The sequence below is a fragment of the Mixophyes fleayi genome, chromosome 9 (assembly GCF_038048845.1).
Source record: "Mixophyes fleayi isolate aMixFle1 chromosome 9, aMixFle1.hap1, whole genome shotgun sequence".
NCBI lineage: Eukaryota > Metazoa > Chordata > Amphibia > Anura > Limnodynastidae > Mixophyes > Mixophyes fleayi.
In genome coordinates this window covers 370,567-390,405 of record NC_134410.1, presented here as the reverse complement: position 1 = coordinate 390,405, position 19,839 = coordinate 370,567, and the positions used below count along the sequence as shown (strand labels likewise).

General features: G+C 45.3%; 2 protein-coding genes across 3 annotated transcripts in view; one reads left to right on the top strand and one right to left on the bottom strand.

Annotated features, from left to right (window-relative positions):
- The first annotated feature begins 3,072 nt into the window (after positions 1-3,072).
- On the top strand, positions 3,073-10,425 carry CKM (creatine kinase, M-type). The gene is made up of 8 exons (XM_075186153.1): positions 3,073-3,174; positions 4,865-5,077; positions 6,466-6,620; positions 6,877-7,009; positions 7,887-8,058; positions 8,464-8,587; positions 9,239-9,428; positions 9,907-10,425. The coding sequence occupies exons 2-8, from the start codon at positions 4,885-4,887 to the stop codon at positions 10,083-10,085; spliced, it is 1,146 nt and encodes a 381-aa protein (XP_075042254.1). The 5' UTR covers positions 3,073-3,174; positions 4,865-4,884; the 3' UTR covers positions 10,086-10,425.
- A 2,592-nt stretch (positions 10,426-13,017) lies between these two features.
- Positions 13,018-19,839, bottom strand: part of MARK4 (microtubule affinity regulating kinase 4) — a 48,481-nt gene continuing 41,659 nt past the window's right edge. Inside the window, exons 15-18 of one of the 2 annotated variants that reach the window (XM_075186151.1) lie at positions 19,556-19,792; positions 18,937-19,016; positions 16,682-16,726; positions 16,415-16,573 (exon numbers count right to left, since the gene is read on the bottom strand). In XM_075186151.1, the coding sequence (XP_075042252.1) occupies positions 16,509-16,573; positions 16,682-16,726; positions 18,937-19,016; positions 19,556-19,792 (427 nt within the window). In that variant the 3' untranslated portion in view covers positions 16,415-16,508. Of the gene's footprint in view, positions 16,574-16,681; positions 16,727-18,936; positions 19,017-19,555; positions 19,793-19,839 lie in introns of both variants that reach the window. The other variant, XM_075186150.1, reaches the window with a different exon arrangement.

Below are 19,839 nucleotides of genomic sequence, written 5' to 3'. Positions count from 1 at the left end.
CAGCCCAGGGAGCCGTGGCACCCCTGTGAGATCGCCGTGGCAGCCCAGGGAGCCGTGGCACCCCTGTGAGATCGCCGTGGCAGCCCTGTGAGATCGCCGTGGCAGCCCAGGGAGCCGTGGCATACAGTTTGGGAGCCACTGCTGTAACCCCATTTGGTCAGGCCTCTGGTCTGATCATTGATTGGGACATTAGATGTGAATAAAGGACAATTATTATTTGTCATTGAAGCAGTAGGACAAGTACCTCTCAATGTTCCTCTTTATTTATGTATATTAAACAACGCACAGCTCTCTGGGCAAAACCACCACTAACTATCACCGTTAAAGTGGTCAAATAGATTATTCTTCCAAAGTTCCTGCTCTTTAGAATTCTACAAAAACACTTACAAGTCCTCAGAGGCTGAATGATTTCATTTCACACATATATATATATATATATATATATATATATATATAAAATGATTATCACACTGTGCCACCCTATGTATATATATATTAGTATCCAGGTGCTTGGCACTCATGAGTAAGATGTAGAGGGTGGGACAGTTGTACATACATGTATACTGTATACACATACAGGCAGTACATATATAGGGTGGGACAGTTGTACATACATGTATACTGTATACACATACAGGCAGTACATATATAGGGTGGGACAGTTGTACATACATGTACACACACACACACACAAACACACAGTACATGTATAGGGTAGGACAGTTGTACATACATGTATACTGTATACACACTCAGACAGTACATGTATAGGGTGGGACAGTTGTACATACATGTATACTGTAGATACACACAGACAGTACATGTATAGGGTGGGACAGCTGTACATACATGTATACTGTATACACACACAGACAGTACATGTATAGGGTGGGACAGTTGTACATACATGTATACTGTAGATACACACAGACAGTACATGTATAGGGTGGGACAGCTGTACATACATGTATACTGTATACACACACAGACAGTACATGTATAGGGTGGGACAGTTGTACATACATGTATACTGTATAAACACACATACAGTACATGCATAGGATGGGACAGTTGTACATACATGTATACTGTATACACACACACAGACAGTACATGTATTGGGTGGGACAGTTGTACATACATGTATACTGTATACACACACAGACAGTACATGTATAGGGTGGGACTGTTGTACATACATGTATACTGTATACACACACAGACAGTACATGTATACGGTGGGACAGTTGTACATACATGTATACTGTAGATACACACAGACAGTACATGTATAGGGTGGGACAGCTGTACATACATGTATACTGTATACACACACAGACAGTACATGTATTGGGTGGGACAGTTGTACATACATGTATACACACACAGACAGTACATGTATAGGGTGGGACTGTTGTACATACATGTATACTGTATACACACACAGACAGTACATGTATACGGTGGGACAGTTGTACATACATGTATACTGTAGATACACACAGACAGTACATGTATAGGGTGGGACAGCTGTACATACATGTATACTGTATACACACACAGACAGTACATGTATAGGGTGGGACAGTTGTACATACATGTACACACACACTGTACATGTATAGGGTGGGACAGTTGTACATGCATGTATACTGTATACACACAGATACAGTACATGCATAGGGTGGGACAGTTGTACATACATGTATACACACACAGACAGTACATGTATAGGGTGGGACAGTTGTACATACATGTATACACACACAGACAGTACATGTATAGGGTGGGACTGTTGTACATACATGTATACTGTATACACACACAGACAGTACATGTATATGGTGGGACAGTTGTACATACATGTATACTGTATATACACACAGACAGTACATGTATAGGGTGGGACAGTTGTACATACATGTATACTGTATACACACACACACAGACAGTACATGTATAGGGTGGGACAGTTGTACATACATGTATACACACACAGACAGTACATGTATAGGGTGGGACAGTTGTACATACATGTATACACACACAGACAGTACATGTATAGGGTGGGACTGTTGTACATACATGTATACTGTATACACACACAGACAGTATATGTATATGGTGGGACAGTTGTACATACATGTATACTGTATATACACACAGACAGTACATGTATAGGGTGGGACAGTTGTACATACATGTATACTGTATATACACACAGACAGTACATGTATAGGGTGGGACAGTTGTACATACATGTATACACACAGACAGTACATGTATAGGGTGGGACAGTTGTACATACATGTATACTGTATACACACACAGACAGTACATGTATAGGGTGGGACAGTTGTACATACATGTATACTGTATACACACACACACAGTACATGTATAGGGTGGGACAGTTGTACATACATGTATACTGTATACACACACAGACAGTACATGTATACGGTGGGACAGTTGTACATACATGTATATAGTATACACAGACAGTACATGTATAGGGTGGGACAGTTGTACATACATGTATACTGTGTACACACACAATACATGTATAGATTGGGACAGTTGTACATACATGTATACTGTCTACACACAGACAGTACATGTATAGGGTGGGACAGTTGCACATACATGTATACTGTATACACACACACAGACAGTACATGTATAGGGTGGGACAGTTGCACATACATGTATACTGTATACACACACACAGACAGTACATGTATAGGGTGGGACAGTTGTACATACATGTACACACACACACACACACACACACACAGTACATGTATACGGTGGGACAGTTGTACATACATGTATATAGTATACACAGACAGTACATGTATAGGGTGGGACAGTTGTACATACATGTATACTGTATACATACACACACACAGTACATGTATTGCTGCACATCAGGGGAGTCTCTATGACCCCTCTCTAATTATAACTCTGCAAAGTGATCTCTTCTGCCCCAGATAAAGGCATGTGCTCAGCTCTGGGCCCATCCAATCAGCGTGTGACCGAGGGGGTGATATCACCATGACAGACTTCACACCTCTGCGCAGCAGCCAATAGGACGGCTCCTGGGATTATATATTGGGAGGTTTTTGGACAGGAGAACGGGTCACCCTGAAGTTTGCTCCGTCTCTACAGCAGGTAATGAAGAGCTCTTTACTTCTTCCCTTCCAGAGGGGCATGCAGAGCATTTAACCCTTCACTGACCTGCAGAACACTGAAGATCTCTTTGCAGAACACTTTACCAATTCCATGCCAGAAAGAGAGGTGCAGGGCACTTAGATGAACCCCAAGCACACATAGCTGCAGAGCCGTTTACCCCAGCACACACATCAGCTGCAGAGTCTTTTACTCAAACACACATAGCTGCAGAGCCTTTCACCCAAAACACATAGCTGCAGAGCCTTTTACCCCAACACACAAATAAGCTGCAGAGCCTTTCACCCAACACACATAGCTGCAGAGCCTTTTACTCCAACACACATAGCTGCAGAGCCTTTCACCCAAACACATAGCTGCAGAGCCTTTTACTCCAACACACACATAGCTGCAGAGCCTTTCCCCAACACACATAGCTGCAGAGCCTTTCCCCCAACACACATAGCTGCAGAGCCTTTTACTCCAACACACACATAGCTGCAGAGCCTTTCCCCAACACACACATAGCTGCAGAGCCTTATATCACAGCACACACATAACTGCAGAGCATTTTACCCCAACACACACATAGCTGCAGAGCCTTTTACCCCAATACACACATAGCTGCAGAGCCTTTCCTATCACAGAGCAAGTGACAGAGGGTATTACAGAGGGTATAGGGGTACTATTAGTAATACACCGGCCCTTTATATGCCGTATCTGCCCCCTTACAGGAATATAAGGAGGGGGGGACATGGAGCACCCTCCCCCTCCCCCAATCATTACCAGTAATCTTCCATCGCCCCCCAGCTCCCAGCACCCCCTCCCATCTCATGTCACACCTGTCATTGCTGGCTATGGAGACGGGGCGTATAATCTATATATAACCAGAATGTGCTGGTGCAGCACTGACACAGTCACACTTGTCCCATTCTCGTCTCACAGCGATACAACTGTCACGTACACAGACATATATATACACATAGACACACACACTGTGACATTATACACACACACACTGTGACATTATACACACACACACACACACTGTGACATTATATACACACACACAGTGACATTATACACACACAGTGACATTATACACACACACACACACACACAAAGTGACATTATATACACACACAGTGTGACATTATACACACAAAGTGACATTATATACACACACAGTGACATTATCTACACACACAGTGACATTATACACACACACTGTGGCATTATACACACACACTCATTCAACATGCATTGCCATTTGCTTCATGGGGTTAGACGCCTCATGTCCAGGACGTGTAGAACCGTTGGGGTTTGGAGACAGAAGACCTGTAGGACTGCAGTGAGGAGGGGTACATTTAGGGGTGGTGGTGCTGAGATCCTTGTACCCCTAGGTCTAACAATCTCAGGCACGCAGGCTGTAGGGTTTCACATGCCATCTATGGAAGAACCAAGGACACCACTCGGGTATTTTGGGCAGGACATGCTGAGCCCAATCCTACAAGTAGAGGAGGAGGTGGTATCGTTGTACTTTAGGTGTAGTTTCCATATATAATATACAATTTACACATCTGCTTACAAGCCCAACTACTCTTTATAGACTATAAACCGGATATAAAGACATCTGAATATTTGTCCATCAGTTCCTTCCATCACACACATCTTCTCCATCTTCTTCCCACAGGTCCAACCCAAGCTCTCATCATGCCTTTCGGAAACACCCACAACAACTTCAAGCAGAACTTCAAAACTGAGGAGGAGTATCCAGACCTCACCAAACATAACAACCATATGGCCAAGGCCCTGACTCCTGAAATCTACGGAAAGCTCAGAGACAAGCAGACACCAAGTGGCTTCACCCTCGATGACATCATCCAGACCGGAGTGGACAATCCAGGTAATTCATATGGGACAAATACATTGCAATTCTGCATCACTGACTCTGTTGGTGGGGCGGGGCATTAGGCTGGACTCTGTTGGTGGGGCAGGCATTAGGCTGGACTCTGTTGGTGGGGTGGGGCATTAGGCTGGACTCTTGGTGGGATGAAGCATTAGGCTGGACTCTGTTGGTGGGATGAGGCATTAGGCTGGACTCTGTTGGTGGGGCGGGGCATTAGGCTAGACTCTGTTGGTGGGGTGGGGCATTAGGCTAGACTCTGTTGGTGGGGCGGGGCATTAGGCTGGACTCTGTTGGTGGGGCAGGGCATTAGGCTGGACTCTGTTGGTGGGATGAGGCATTAGGCTGGACTCTGTTGGTGGGGCGGGGCATTAGGCTGGACTTTGTTGGTGGGGCGGGGAATTAGGCTGGACTCTGTTGGTGGGGCGGGACATTAGACTGGACTCTGTTGGTGGGGCGGGGCATTAGGCTGGACTCTGTGGGCGGGGCATTAGGCTGGACTCTGGGTGGGGCATTAGGCTGGACTCTGTTGGTGGGACGAGGCATTAGGCTGGACTCTGTTGGTGGGGCGGGGCATTAGGCTGGATTCTGTTGGTGGGACGTGGCATTAGGCTGGACTCTGTTAGTGGGACGTGGCATTAGGCTGGACTCTGTTGGTGGGATGAGGAATTAGGCTGGACTCTGTTGGTGGGCCTGGGCATTAGGCTGGACTCTGTTGGTGGGGCGGGGCATTAGGCTGGACTCTGTTGGTGGGGCGGGGCATTAGGCTGGACTCTGTTGGTGCGGTGGGGCATTAGACTGGTGATGTGTGACACTCTAGAGAAATGTTCATACTTTCATACTTGTATCCATGAAATTGTCCAGAAGGTTGTGCTGTAATACTGGACAAGAATGTATTTTGTGGTTATTCAATAAAAAGTGACTTCAAAATTACACTATAATTTTTATAGAATACAACTTATGTAAGTTAAAAGGAACACTAATGAGCAACATGGATGTGTCATTTTTATACAATTATTGTACGATATTTATAACATAAATAATAATAATTTAGAAAATAATTTAGAATAAAAAATGGTCAGAGAAACATTTTTTAAAAATATTATTTAATATTCTATTATAAAACCATTTTTGTAACAAACCTTTGGATGTAATCCATTTTAAAGTTACTTTTTGAAGTTCTAAAAATGTTTTGTTTGTAATTAGAAAAAAAAGCACATTTTGAAAAAAGTTTCATATCCCAGACAACTCCTGTCCTGTGTTCAGCTTGTTCTGCATGAAGCAGCTATTGTGCTTATCCCATGCACTTGTCTACCCTCCACCATAGGCAGGGTCCTCCGACCTGTGCTACAGTAAGGTCACTATACCGTGCCTCTGTCACCCTCTAGGTCACCCTTTCATCATGACCGTGGGCTGTGTGGCTGGTGATGAGGAATCCTACGAGGTGTTCAAGGACTTGTTAGACCCAGTCATTCAGGATCGTCATAACGGCTACAAACCCACCGACAAGCACAAGACCGACCTTAACTTCAGCAACCTGAAGGTAATAACTGGACTATGGCTGATTCCTGCTGTGGGTGCTGGAAGAATATTATAGAAAGTTCACTATTTACGTATAATAGTTAGTGATAAAATACAATTACAATAATGACTGTGCTTATTTTTAATACCTATTTTGACTATTGTGACATTTTTTGTGAGATACTGGCTGGGACTCAATGCTTTATCTGAACACGGGAGTAAATATGAAATCTATAGTTTTTTTTTCTGACAGCCGGAAACACTTTTTTTCTTGGCAGGGAGGTGACGATCTTGACCCAAACTACGTCCAGAGCAGCCGTGTGAGGACTGGACGCAGCATCAAGGGGTACACTCTGCCCCCTCACAGCAGTCGTGGCGAGCGTCGTGCCATTGAGAATCTGTCCATTAAAGGTAACCCCAAGAAGAGTGCCAGTCTTTCCTCCTGTGTCCTCTGCCCCCTACACAGGCCAAGAGGCAGCCTGAGAACGCACAATACAGGCACTAATCTGACATCCGATCAGCGCCTCATATTGTAGGATCTCAAAATCCACAGTCACTAAGCCGAAAGAGATATTTAGAGCACCCAATTACGCTTCCTGATGCCCCAGACATAGCCCAGGTTATTAAAGACTGGAAGCAGCAATTTCACTTATTGTGTAAAGAAGATGCTGCAGACGGATGTTTAATACATGAACCATTATTAATAAATATGCAAATGGACGGAAAACATTCATATGAAAATCTTAGTTTGTCAGCACTTTATTGCAGATAATCAGTGGCCATCAGCACTTTGATGGTGGGAGATTAACATATATTTTACATCACTGAGTTATGACATTTTAATTGAGTAAATTGGTTATTGGGGCATGAAATATATATGTGAGTGTTCCCCACTTTATTGCTTTACCTAAAGTTCACTTGAAAATGTTAATATAAGTTTCCATTAGTCCATTTTTGTCATAATACACCAATGAGATATAATAGACTGACATAATAGTTGTATATGAATTAGTAGATGGAGTCAGACAAGATCTCACTTTTCTGGAGCGATGAACCCAGATCAGGAGCTCTGAAGCATATATATTGCACACTGAGTTGTATAAACGCTGTGCAGCTACAATCGGACATCACTGTAGAACAGTTTCTGGACCCATCATGGAGCCCATGGCTGTTCCTGACCTTCCAGTTCTATGTGTATTTTTGTGTCCCATGTATATGACAATAGTTTATACATCGCATTAATTCACTGTGTAAACTGAGACTTTGCCACCCACATTTCTTCCTCCAGCTCTTAACAGCCTGTCAGGAGAATTCAAGGGCAAGTACTACCCCCTGAAGGACATGTCCGACGCTGAGCAGCAGCAGCTGATTGATGACCACTTCCTTTTTGACAAACCCGTGTCTCCTCTGCTCTTGGCTGCTGGTATGGCCCGTGACTGGCCCGATGCCCGTGGTATCTGGTACGTGACACACACACACACTATGTGATCATGGCTGATATACATGGCACACATACAGAGGAATAAGTTTGTTTGTTCAAAGTAATTATATGCACTAATCCTTCCAAGAAGAATAAGCTGATAAGACACCCTATAACTTATAAATGAATATAGGTTGACTGCTGTAAGTAGTCGCTGCTGTAACTTGTGACCTCACCTGACACTGTGTGGTCAACAACAAAACGTGCTGGTACCTGTTATAATCATGTTGTGTTGGACGATACAAAGATAACCCGTTCAACTTCTAGTGTCACTTTGATGAACTCATCGTACATTACTAGCAGGGTAAATGGATGTGTTATACGTCACCTTAGCAGAGTGGAGAAGATGGGAGTGGTACTTAGTAACCTCATCTCCCCTCTCCAGGCACAATGATGACAAGACCTTCCTGGTCTGGGTAAATGAAGAGGACCATTTGAGAGTCATTTCCATGCAGAAGGGAGGCAACATGAAGGAGGTCTTCAGACGTTTCTGTGTTGGTCTGCAGAAGGTAAGAACCCCCCATTCCTGACCTAACATCTGAGCTCCTGTCTTCTACGTCAGTCTTCTTCTCCAACTGGGGACCATACAGAACTATTGGAGCTGATTATCTCTCACATCCACAGACATGTTGTTAGTATGATCTAGCCTGACGACATGTATTTATAATGGGTGGGGTACCTTTTTACAATTATCGGTACCCCGACAACAGATACCCCGACAGGAATACACCGAAGCTGTATTCCCTGGCACTCTGGTAATACTGACACCTGGAAACACTGACCGGAAACCCTGCCGACGAATGAAGAAGCCGGCAGGTAGCGATGGCGTCACTTTCAAGCTGCTCATTATGTTTGCTGTTGTGAACCTGCGATTCTAAGGAGGCGCCGCCTGTACAATGTATTACTAAAGAACATTGTGTTTCCTGGTGTCAGTATTACTAGTCTTCCTGGGAATACACCTTCGGTGTATTCCTGTTGGGGTATCTGTTGTCGGGGATCCGGTAATCGTTTTAATGATTACCACCATTTATAATATATATATATGGAGCACCTGTCATACTTTCTGAACCCCCTATTATTTTATATATATGTTTTATTACATACTTCTACAGCTCTCTCTCCCGATTTCCCTCTGTAACTTCTCTCTTTATTCTACACAGATTGAAGAGATCTTTAAGGCTGCAGGTCACCCCTTCATGTGGAGTGAGCATCTTGGTTACATCCTGACATGTCCATCCAACTTGGGTACAGGTCTGAGAGGTGGTGTTCATGTCAAGCTTCCTAACCTCAGCAAACACCCCAAATTTGAGGAGATCCTGACCAGACTTCGTCTGCAAAAGAGAGGCACCGGTGAGCGTTACTATTGTATCTCTGGTCCAAGCTACGCTCCTTTGTCTTCACTGATCCCTAGAGACATGTTACTGGCAGCAAAACTAATGTACATATTAGGGTCAGGTATGATGGAATGGGACCATCATGTAATGGTTAAGGGAACCAACTGTATGACTGCTGCACAAGCCAACACGTTGGGCCTAAGAAATAATAAAATACTGGACGTACACGGATAGCTCTTTGAAGGGTAACTTAATGATAACAAACAGAATGAAGACCACCAGCTAGACACATAGAAGGAAGAGAATAGTGCAGTAGTTTTTATTGGCGGCAAGAGAAGATCACAAGAGTCTAGAAGATCAGAATGCATATGTACCTAAGTAGAAAAGTCTTATTTGGACTCAGAAGTCAAATGCAAAAACATTTTATGCAGGAAAGGTCCCACCTGGACCTCTGGTCATGTACAATGTTCTCAGCTGCATTTTTATCTCCACAGGTGGTGTCGACACTGCTGCAGTTGGTGGCACCTTCGACATTTCCAATGCTGACAGACTGGGGTACTCTGAAGTTGACCAAGTGCAAATGGTGGTAGATGGTGTGAAGCTGATGATTGAGATGGAGAAGTGCTTGGAAAAGGGAAAGCCCATTGATGACTTGGTCCCATCACAGAAGTAGAGAGCATGGGAGAGAGACAGAGCCTAACAACTCCCTTCAAAGTCACCAGCCGAAAGGGGGGAGATGAGGAGACCTCATAACAGTTGGAGGAGAGGCCATCTTCAGGGGGGTGATATTATAGATGGGGGAAGATAGACCATGACATGGGGAGAGAAGTAGAGAGACAATCGCCACCAGGGTCAGCACAATCCTCTATTTCAGTCTCTCCAGTTATTGTACAGGTTCAGATGGTTTAATTTTATATAGTTATTATATATTTATTATACATGCCCCATGTGTACTGTGACCCCCCTGTGATCAGCTGCAGATAATAAAACAGAATCTGACCTCTGATGTTTCATCACTTGTCGTCTCCTCTTATTATCAGTTACAACATCGCTCGTTCTGCTGCAGTTTTACTGGAGGACGCCAAAGTCCTGAACATTCCTGACTCCGCCTTTCTTTATGACCTTTATATAACACTTACAAATACTTTATAAAGGACAATAAGTAAAAAAAATATAATGCACTCAACAAACACAGCATTAATTCTCTTCTGTACTCCAGGGTTAGTTCCACATATTGCGCTGTATCTTATACTGACCACCTCACACCAAAGTCTTCCCCTTCTGGCCTACGCCAGAACTGTAACACGATCATTGCTCTGCTCTTTATCTGGGAGGAGGTAAGTCCTCCCCAAGCAGTAGCAGCTGTTGGACACCTGGGGAATCACCTGACACAAGTTTGATTAAATTAATGTAAATAACTAGAAATGGGTGCAAGAGAACTGGGACTTACATTATATAAACAGAAAGATATTGATCCTCTGCACTCACCACAATCAAACCCAAATGATCAATCAATGTTTGCTTATACAATGTGGGCACACCAGTGTGTACATGGTGAGTGCAGGTGACCAATGTCATACACACAGTATATATATATATACACACACACACACTGATCAGCCACATGATTACAACCACTGACAAGTGAAGTGAATAACACTGATTATCTGGTTACAATGACACCTGTCAGGGGTGGGATATATTAGGCAGCAAGTGAACAGTCAGTTCTTGAAGTTGATTTGTTGGAAGCAGTAAAATTGGGCAACATAAGGATCTGAGCAACTGTTTCAAGGGACAAATTGTGATGTCTGGATGCCTTGGTCAGAGCATGCTCAATACAGCAGGTCTTGTGGGGCGTTCCTGGTATGCAGTGGTTAGTACCTACCAAAAATAGTCCAAAGAAGGACAACTGGTAAACTGGCGACAGGGTCATGGGCACCCAAGGCTTATTGATGTGCATGGGGAGCGATGGCTAACCCGTCTGGTCCACAGAAGAGCTACTGTAGCACAAATTTCTGAAAAAGTTAATGCTGGGTATGATAGAAAGGTGTCAGAACACGCAGAGCATCGCAGCTTCCTGCGTATGGGGCTGTGTAGCCACAGACCGGTCAGAGTGCCCATGCTGACCCCTGTCCACCACTGAAAGTGCCTACAATGGGCACATGAGCATCAGAACTGGACCATGGAGCAATGGAGGAAGGTGGCCTGGTCTGATGAATCATGTTTTCTTTCACATCATGTGGACGGCCAGGTGCGTGTACTTTGTTTACCTGGGGAGGAGATGACACCAGGATGCACTATAGGAAGAAGGCAGCCGGCGGAGGCAGTGTGATGTTCTGGGCAATGTTCTGCTGGGGAACCTTGGGTCCTGGCATGTGGATGTTACTATGACACGTACCACCTACCTAAACATTGTTACAGACCAAGTACACCCCTTCATAGCAGCGGTATTCCCTGATGGCCTCTTTCAGCAGGATAATGCTCCCTGTCACACTGCAGGAATGGTCTGAGGAACATGAGATAGAGATCAAGGTGCTGACTTGGCCTCCAAATTCCCCAGATCTCAATCTGATGGAGCATCTGTGGGATGTGCTGGAGACACAAGTCCGAGCCATGGAGGCCGCACCTCACAACTTACAGGACTTAAGGATCTGCTGCTAACGTCTTGGTGCCAGACACTCATATGTACCATCTTTTTTTGCGCAACGATATTTTCTCCAAATAGGTCCAACTCTGAGTGAGCCCCAGCGTCTGCGTTACGCTCTGGATGAGTCCATGCCGCAACGGGTCAGAGCTGTTTTGGCGCCACGAGGGGGGCCTACACAATATTAGGTGCTTTTAATGTTGTGGCTGATCAGTCTGTATATATAAGTCTTAGAACCTGTTGGGACTGGAGATATGTCAGCTAAAAGGAGTCCTTATTATTATAGTGTTAAGTGTCACAGCTGTAAGTAAATCAATAATTCAGGATTACAGAACATATAATATATTACATATATGACTTGCATTCACCAGTATATACAACATATATATTCCTGTAATGGGTAATTGTCCTACTTTCCTTCTGTAACCATCATTAGGCCCCCAGCCCCCCGATGTCCGTCTCGCCCATCACTGACTTTGTGTCTCCCAGAATACAATGCGCGCCCAGCACCACTTTGTGACCACAGAGGGTGTAATAAACACACTACTATTTGTACAGGTTTAAGAGGCTGACTTTAATAAATAGATTTGGGGTACATTGTAGGGGAGGGGGTTCCACTGCTGTGATCCTATGCTACGTGCCGGGAGCAGAGATTAGTATGGGACCCTGTTTATGCTATGTTGGGAATGGGGTGTATTTAGGTGTTATTTATAGATGATCAGATTGTGTCTACACTGCGCTATAACCCAGAGTCACTAGTATAACTAGCAGTAGACGGAGCACAGCTGATATCTGATTGGGTTCTATGGGTTCTGTTGTGTGCACAGGACATGGGTAAGTATTGTGTGTGTGTGTGTGTATAGACGTGTACAGGCGATAGTCTTCTACAAGAGTGTATGCAGAGTGTGCGCTGGAAACTCGCCAAGACGCCACATGACAGGATCATACCAAAGGACTAGTCATGTTTCATACATTTTATTTTACAGCATGTGGAATAAACACCGGGAACTATATCCAGCAAGAAAAAAACGACTGGTAAATATTACATCCCAGAGACATTGTCATGGACCCAAATTACCAGAGAAACCGGGGCAGCACCTGGAGATTAGAGACCGGCTCAGGATGCTGTGTGCAAGATTATCAGACGGTGGTGCCCACAGCGATCCGTGATTACATGTAGTGATTAGTACAGGATGCTGTGTGTGCAGTGCGATGAGAATCATAGAGACTAGTGTGTACAGGTATGATCTGTCATGTAGATAGATAGGGGTCAGTGCAGGGCGCAGTGTAGAGAGATAGTGGTCAGTGCAGGGTACAATGTAGAGACAGTGGTCAGTGCAGGGCGCAGTGTAGAGAGATAGTGGTCAGTGCAGGGTGCAGTGTAGAGAGATAGTGGTTAGTACAGGGTACAATGTAGAGACAGTGGTCAGTGCAGGGTGCAGTGTAGAGAGATAGTGGTCAGTGCAGGGTGCAGTGTAGAGAGATAGTGGTTAGTACAGGGTACAATGTAGAGACAGTGGTCAGTGCAGGGTGCAGTGTAGAGATAGAGTGGTCAGTACAGGGTGCAGTGTAGTGAGATAGTGGTCAGTGCAGGGTACAATGTAGAGACAGTGGTCAGTGCAGGGTGCAGTGTAGAGATAGAGTGGTCAGTACAGGGTGCAGTGTAGAGAGATAGTGGTCAGTGCAGGGTACAATGTAGAGACAGTGGTCAGTGCAGGATGCAGTGTAGAGAGATAGTGGTTAGTACAGGGTACAATGTAGAGACAGTGGTCAGTGCAGGGTGCAGTGTAGAGAGATAGTGGTCAGTGCAGGGTGCAGTGTAGAGAGATAGTGGTTAGTACAGGGTACAATGTAGAGACAGTGCTCAGTGCAGGGTGCAGTGTAGAGAGATAGTGGTTAGTACAGGGTTCAATGTAGAGACAGTGCCAAGTGCAGGGTGCAGTGTAGAGAGATAGTGGTTAGTACAGGGTACAATGTAGAGACAGTGGTCAGTGCAGGGTGCCATGTAGAGAGATAGTGGTCAGTGCAGGGTGCAGTGTAGAGAGATAGTGGTTAGTACAGGGTACAATGTAGAGACAGTGCTCAGTGCAGGATGCAGTGTAGAGAGATAGTGGTCAGTGCAGGGCACAGTGTAGAGAGATAGTGGTCAGTGCAGAGCACAGTGTAGAGAGATAGTGGTCAGTGCAGGGCGCAGTGTATAGAGTGGTCAGTGCAGGATGCAGTGTAGAGAGATAGTGGTCAGTGCAGGATGCAGTGTAGAGAGATAGTGGTCAGTGCAGGGCGCAGTGTATAGAGTAGTCAGTGCAGGATGCAGTGTAGAGAGATAGTTGTCAGTGCAGGGTGCAGTGTAGAGAGATAGTGCTCAGTGCAGGATGCAGTGTAGAGAGATAGTGGTTAGTACAGGGTATAATGTAGAGACAGTGGTCAGTGCAGGATGCAGTGTAGAGAGATAGTGGTCAGTGCAGGGCGCAGTGTATATAGTGGTCAGTGCAGGATGCAGTGTAGAGAGATAGTGGTCAGTGCAGGGTGCAGTGTAGAGAGATAGTGGTCAGTGCAGGGTGCAGTGTAGAGAGATAGTAGTTAGTACAGGGTATAATGTAGAGACAGTGCTCAGTGCAGGGCACAGTGTAGAGATAGTGGTCAGTGCAGGGCGCAGTGTATAGAGTGGTCAGTGCAGGATGCAGTGTAGAGAGATAGTGGTTAGTACAGGGTACAATGTAGAGACAGTGCTCAGTGCAGGGCGCAGTGTAGAGAGATAGTGGTCAGTGCAGGGTGCAGTGTAGAGAGATAGTGGTCAGTGCAGGGTGCAGTGTAGAGAGATAGTGGTTAGTACAGGGTACAATGTAGAGACAGTGCTCAGTGCAGGGCGCAGTGTAGAGAGATAGTGGTCAGTGCAGGGCGCAGTGTGGAGAGATAGTGGTCAGTGCAGGGTGCAGTGTGGAGAGATAGTGGTCAGTGCAGGGTGCAGTGTAGAGAGATAGTGGTTAGTACAGGGTACAATGTAGAGACAGTGCTCAGTGCAGGGTGCAGTGTAGAGAGATAGTGGTCAGTGCAGGGTGCAGTGTAGAGAGATAGTGGTTAGTACAGGGTACAATGTAGAGACAGTGCTCAGTGCAGGATGCAGTGTAGAGAGATAGTGGTTAGTACAGGGTATAATGTAGAGACAGTGGTCAGTGCAGGGCACAGTGTAGAGAGATAGTGGTCAGTGCAGGGCGCAGTGTATAGAGTGGTCAGTGCAGGATGCAGTGTAGAGAGATAGTGGTTAGTACAGGGTACAATGTAGAGACAGTGCTCAGTGCAGGGCGCAGTGTAGAGAGATAGTGGTCAGTGCAGGGCGCAGTGTAGAGAGATAGTGGTCAGTGCAGGGCGCAGTGTATAGAGTGGTCAGTGCAGGGTGCAGTGTTTAGCTTTGAATGAGCAGTATACTGGTGGTGACTAGAGTAGGATTAGATTCAGTACAGTGCGCAGTTCAATGTGATTGTAAGTGCTTGATTGATATAGCATGGTAGGTTGAGTAATGGTCAATCAGAGCACTCCCCTCCCCAATCTTTAAAACACCCACACACAGACCCGCCCACATGACCAGCAACCTATGGTGAGAGTGGGCAGCGCAAAGGGAGGGACATGGATAAGGCCAACATTCCGTTAATAATTATGAGGGAGTTACCAGGCTTAATAAGAGCAGACCCGGGGAGTGTGCAGGGAGGGGCAGAATATAAGACCGCTCATGTGTGAGGGCATCCTGGGAGATTTGCTAAGAATGCAGAACTCACAAGATAAAAACTAGAAGGGGCTCATTAACACAGCACATATATCAGGGGAGGGGGAGTTGGACTAAGTGTGGGCTCATTTATAGGTTCATTATCAGAGGGGGTTGATTCAGGAAAATTGTTATTATTATAGAACACTGATCCAGCATGTTAACCTGTCCGTATAACACTGGATGTGGGCAGAACCCCAAATAAAAGGGAGAATCTCACCATCAAGGCCCCTCCCCCGGTGATGTCACAGCTCTGCCTCTCAAAGTCATTGCTCGCTCAAAAGACATAAGTGGGCGTGGCACATCCAAAAGGGGCATGTCTTCAGGGCTAAAGCGGATGTAATCCTTTCCTTTACACCACAGCTCCTCCAATGACACGCAGTGGGTGTGGCAATCCAGAAAAGGAGGGTTCATCTTAAAGGCACAACATCCCAACGGTAAGGTGGGCATGGCCGCCCCAGACTAGGCATGGCTGACCCTTAGTTGGCTTGTCCCAGCTATTAAAAGCTACAGCAGCGTCCCAATGGAGTTCCACAGAACATACACCTCCCCTTCTTATAGTCCCAGCGTCCCAACGGTGACAAGGGGGCGGAGCTTCCCCGGTAAGGGCCGCGGTCTGCCCACTGGGTAAGATTCACTGGGAGCAGCGGAGGGGGCTGGCGAATTCAAGGGAGGGCGCCGGGTGGATTTCCTCACATCCCCGGAAGGTCTGAGCAGGCTGGAGTGGGGCGACGCTTTATACCAAGGTATATAGCTACTGTAGAGATAAAGAGGAAATAAGAATGGTCAGAGCATTGTGAGAGTTGTAGTCCAATCACTGGAGCAGAGCCACAGTCTGAGGGATTCAACAATGACAAATACTGACCCTGTGACCTCAGGTCTCCAGACTCTCTCAGATTCGTCTGTGACCCTGAAACAAATGGGAGAATAATGAATGACAGTCGGAAAGAATGATGGAGAATGACAGTGACAGCTGAAGACGCAGGGCGCTATTATACAGGTATTACCCTTATATAAGTCACACTTGTGGAGACTTTATTCTGTGTAATACAGCAGCAGCAAGTTCATCAGAAAGAAAAGAAAACATTTAGGTATTTGACTACATATATATATATATTATAGGCTGTTTAGTGTATTGTGATCAGGGTAATGTCTGGCTGAGAGATACGAAGCAGAGAAGCTGTAAGTACTGCTTTACACAGTGTATAATATAGTTATCTCTGTCACTCTCTGGTATGGATATGATCTTGTTATCTCTGATGGCCAGAGAGGGAAGAAATAAGGATATACGTACGTATAAGGCTTCACACCACTCATATATATATTATTATATATTAGATAATGCACCGCCGACTGTAAATCGTATGACTATCAGAAGCCGCAGAGAAAATGATATAAAAAGCAAAAGATCACTTCCATACAGGTCCCAGAAATTGGAGGTGACGTCTAATATCCATAATCATGTATAGCAGATGTGGCGCTATCCCTTGTATTTTACAACCTTTCCTGATGACATCAGAACTCACTCTTTATACAGATATTATTTATAGGAGTTTACATTACCATCACTTGTGTATTATAATGAGATTAATGGCAGTATTATCCAAATAACCTAAAATTAGAACCATGTCATCACAATGCTAAGAACTAGGGCATAAAAAAACATGTAAATATCACTGTTGTCCACCTACAAATGTTTAATCTGTTAAACCGCTTTTTTTGTTCCGTCATCAGAATAGTCAATGCCCCAATCTTCTGTGCAGTACCTGAGTGCTGACTGCAGGGGGCACTACACTATGACATCCTCCTCCGTTATGCAGTGTGACCAGTGTCATGTGACATGGGGTCCGCCTTTAACAAAGTAGAGGATAAGATCGGGAGCAGCCGGCTGGGGGTCGCAGACAACTGGTCACACGTTGCCCAACACAGCTTTATGAGGATCACTACATCACTTCCATAACTGCAGCCTGTGGGAGTAGGGAGCAAGGTCTGAAATGATCCCTACACCTTCCTGTACAGCAGCCCTCCCGCTTGTATGGCTCCCGGATGCCTCTTTTTTTCCCCATAAAATGTTTAACTCACAAAATATATTTTCTCCCCAAAGTAAACTTCTGGTGAAACCAAATGAACTGGAAAGGTGGAGACAGCTTCATATAACTGTTATATTTTATTTAGGAAAGATTTTAATTTTTTATTTCACAATGATGGGAACCCTACACATGGAAGATATAGTGAAATATATTGTGTAATCCCTACACAATTCATCCTGATCCTTCTCTTTCCCTCAGTGGATTTTCCGTCGCTGATGACTAAGTATCATGCCAGGAAGGAGCCGGTTCTGGCCGTCACTGCCGCTATTTACAGCGCTTAACGGCGTGGCCACTGTAAAATCTATTCATACAGCGGCCAAATACATCTTCACGCTAAGAGGAAACCAGCGTTTAATGGTGTCACAGACTTTAGGCCATAGGGTGACCAACTGAGATCAATAAGACGCTTTTGAACAGATAAGTAATTTACTCGCATTTCATTCCCTGCTGTGGGGATAATCTGCATTACAATATTACTGGGCTTTAGCTGCAGCGCACTGACATTGAGCCCTATTGTGGAGTTACAGAAAGCTCCCAAATTATTCTCCATTGAGACATTTTTAGGATTCAGAGATGCAGAAGTGATGGTTTCCCCTCCAGGACAGAAGCCGTTCTTCCTGATCTGAGCACCGGAATATTACAGGATAAGTGGACTATATCGGACACGTGATATATGTATGTCTGTCTTTCGCAGGGTAAGATTTCTAACAGACATAATAACCCAGGCTTCAGTAAGGTGACTCGCTATCACAGATACAGGATCCCTGGACCATCAGGATCTCAATAATGAAGATTGTGGGTCCCCTAGAATCTCCTAATCTGTGGAATGTGTGAGTCTTGCAAACACTGCAGTAAAGACTTGGTTCATAGAATGGTAACCACAGTGCATCATGGGCTACGGCAGACTCTGGGTAGTTCCAAGAGAACTACAAGTCTCAGCGTACCTTAGCAGCCACACATAAGAGTTCCCACCCTCTGGATGTTAATAACAGCACACGGCAGCACGGAGATATTAGAGCGTTACACTTACTGATCTTGCTGTCCTGAGGAAGAGACACTCCAGACACACAGCGATGAGACGCCTGTCTCTTAGAGGGGTCGAGAGCGACCCTGGAGAGGAGGCAGAGAGAAGAAGAAAAGGGAGGACGGGGGAGGGGAGAAAAAAATATGAATAGACAGATGAAGGAAAAAGTGCAGTCAGAGAAGGGAGAGGAACAAGATGGCGGCTGGCGCTAATGTTCTCTGTCATTGTACCATACACTGTAACGAGTCATCGCAGATCTGTAATAATATATTGTTCTCTCTGTATGTGAGACACAGGGTAACTGCATCAGATACCAGTGGGGACAATATATTTATAATGCACAACCTGTGACTTCTGAGCGTTACTGACTGTTAAATCCACATTTGTAAATTTGGAAAACAAATGAGTATTTAGTAGATCTTCACATGTCACAGGTAAGTAACCTACAGCTCCAAGACTGCTAAGAGGGCATGCTGGGAGTTGTAGTGAGCTTGTGGCTCCGTTAATGTTTTTCCAGACAAGGATACCTGGTATCCGTCCGCACATAGAGGTCATGTAATTAGTGTCAGTCGGTCATGGAGTGGGGGGACCTCTCTCCAGGTGCCCTCACATTGGGATCAGTTACCTGCGAGTCAGTTTGGAGGTCAGTTTGCTAAACAGGTTTGAGGTGGCTCGGGTCCGGCTCTGGTTTAAACCCTCGTGAGGGTGTGTGGGCGAGCTGGGGGGTGGGTTCTGGCCCCTCCGATCTCTGACATGGCCACCGTGGAAAGTGCTGCGGACATTGGACCCCCGGGAGAGGCAGCTCCGCTCTGCGATGCTCTGCGTGGAGGGTGATGGGGCAGGTGGGCGAGAGGTCGTGGAGCTAGGAGAGAAGAGACAATCCTATCAGAGAGAGGCATATTGTTCAGA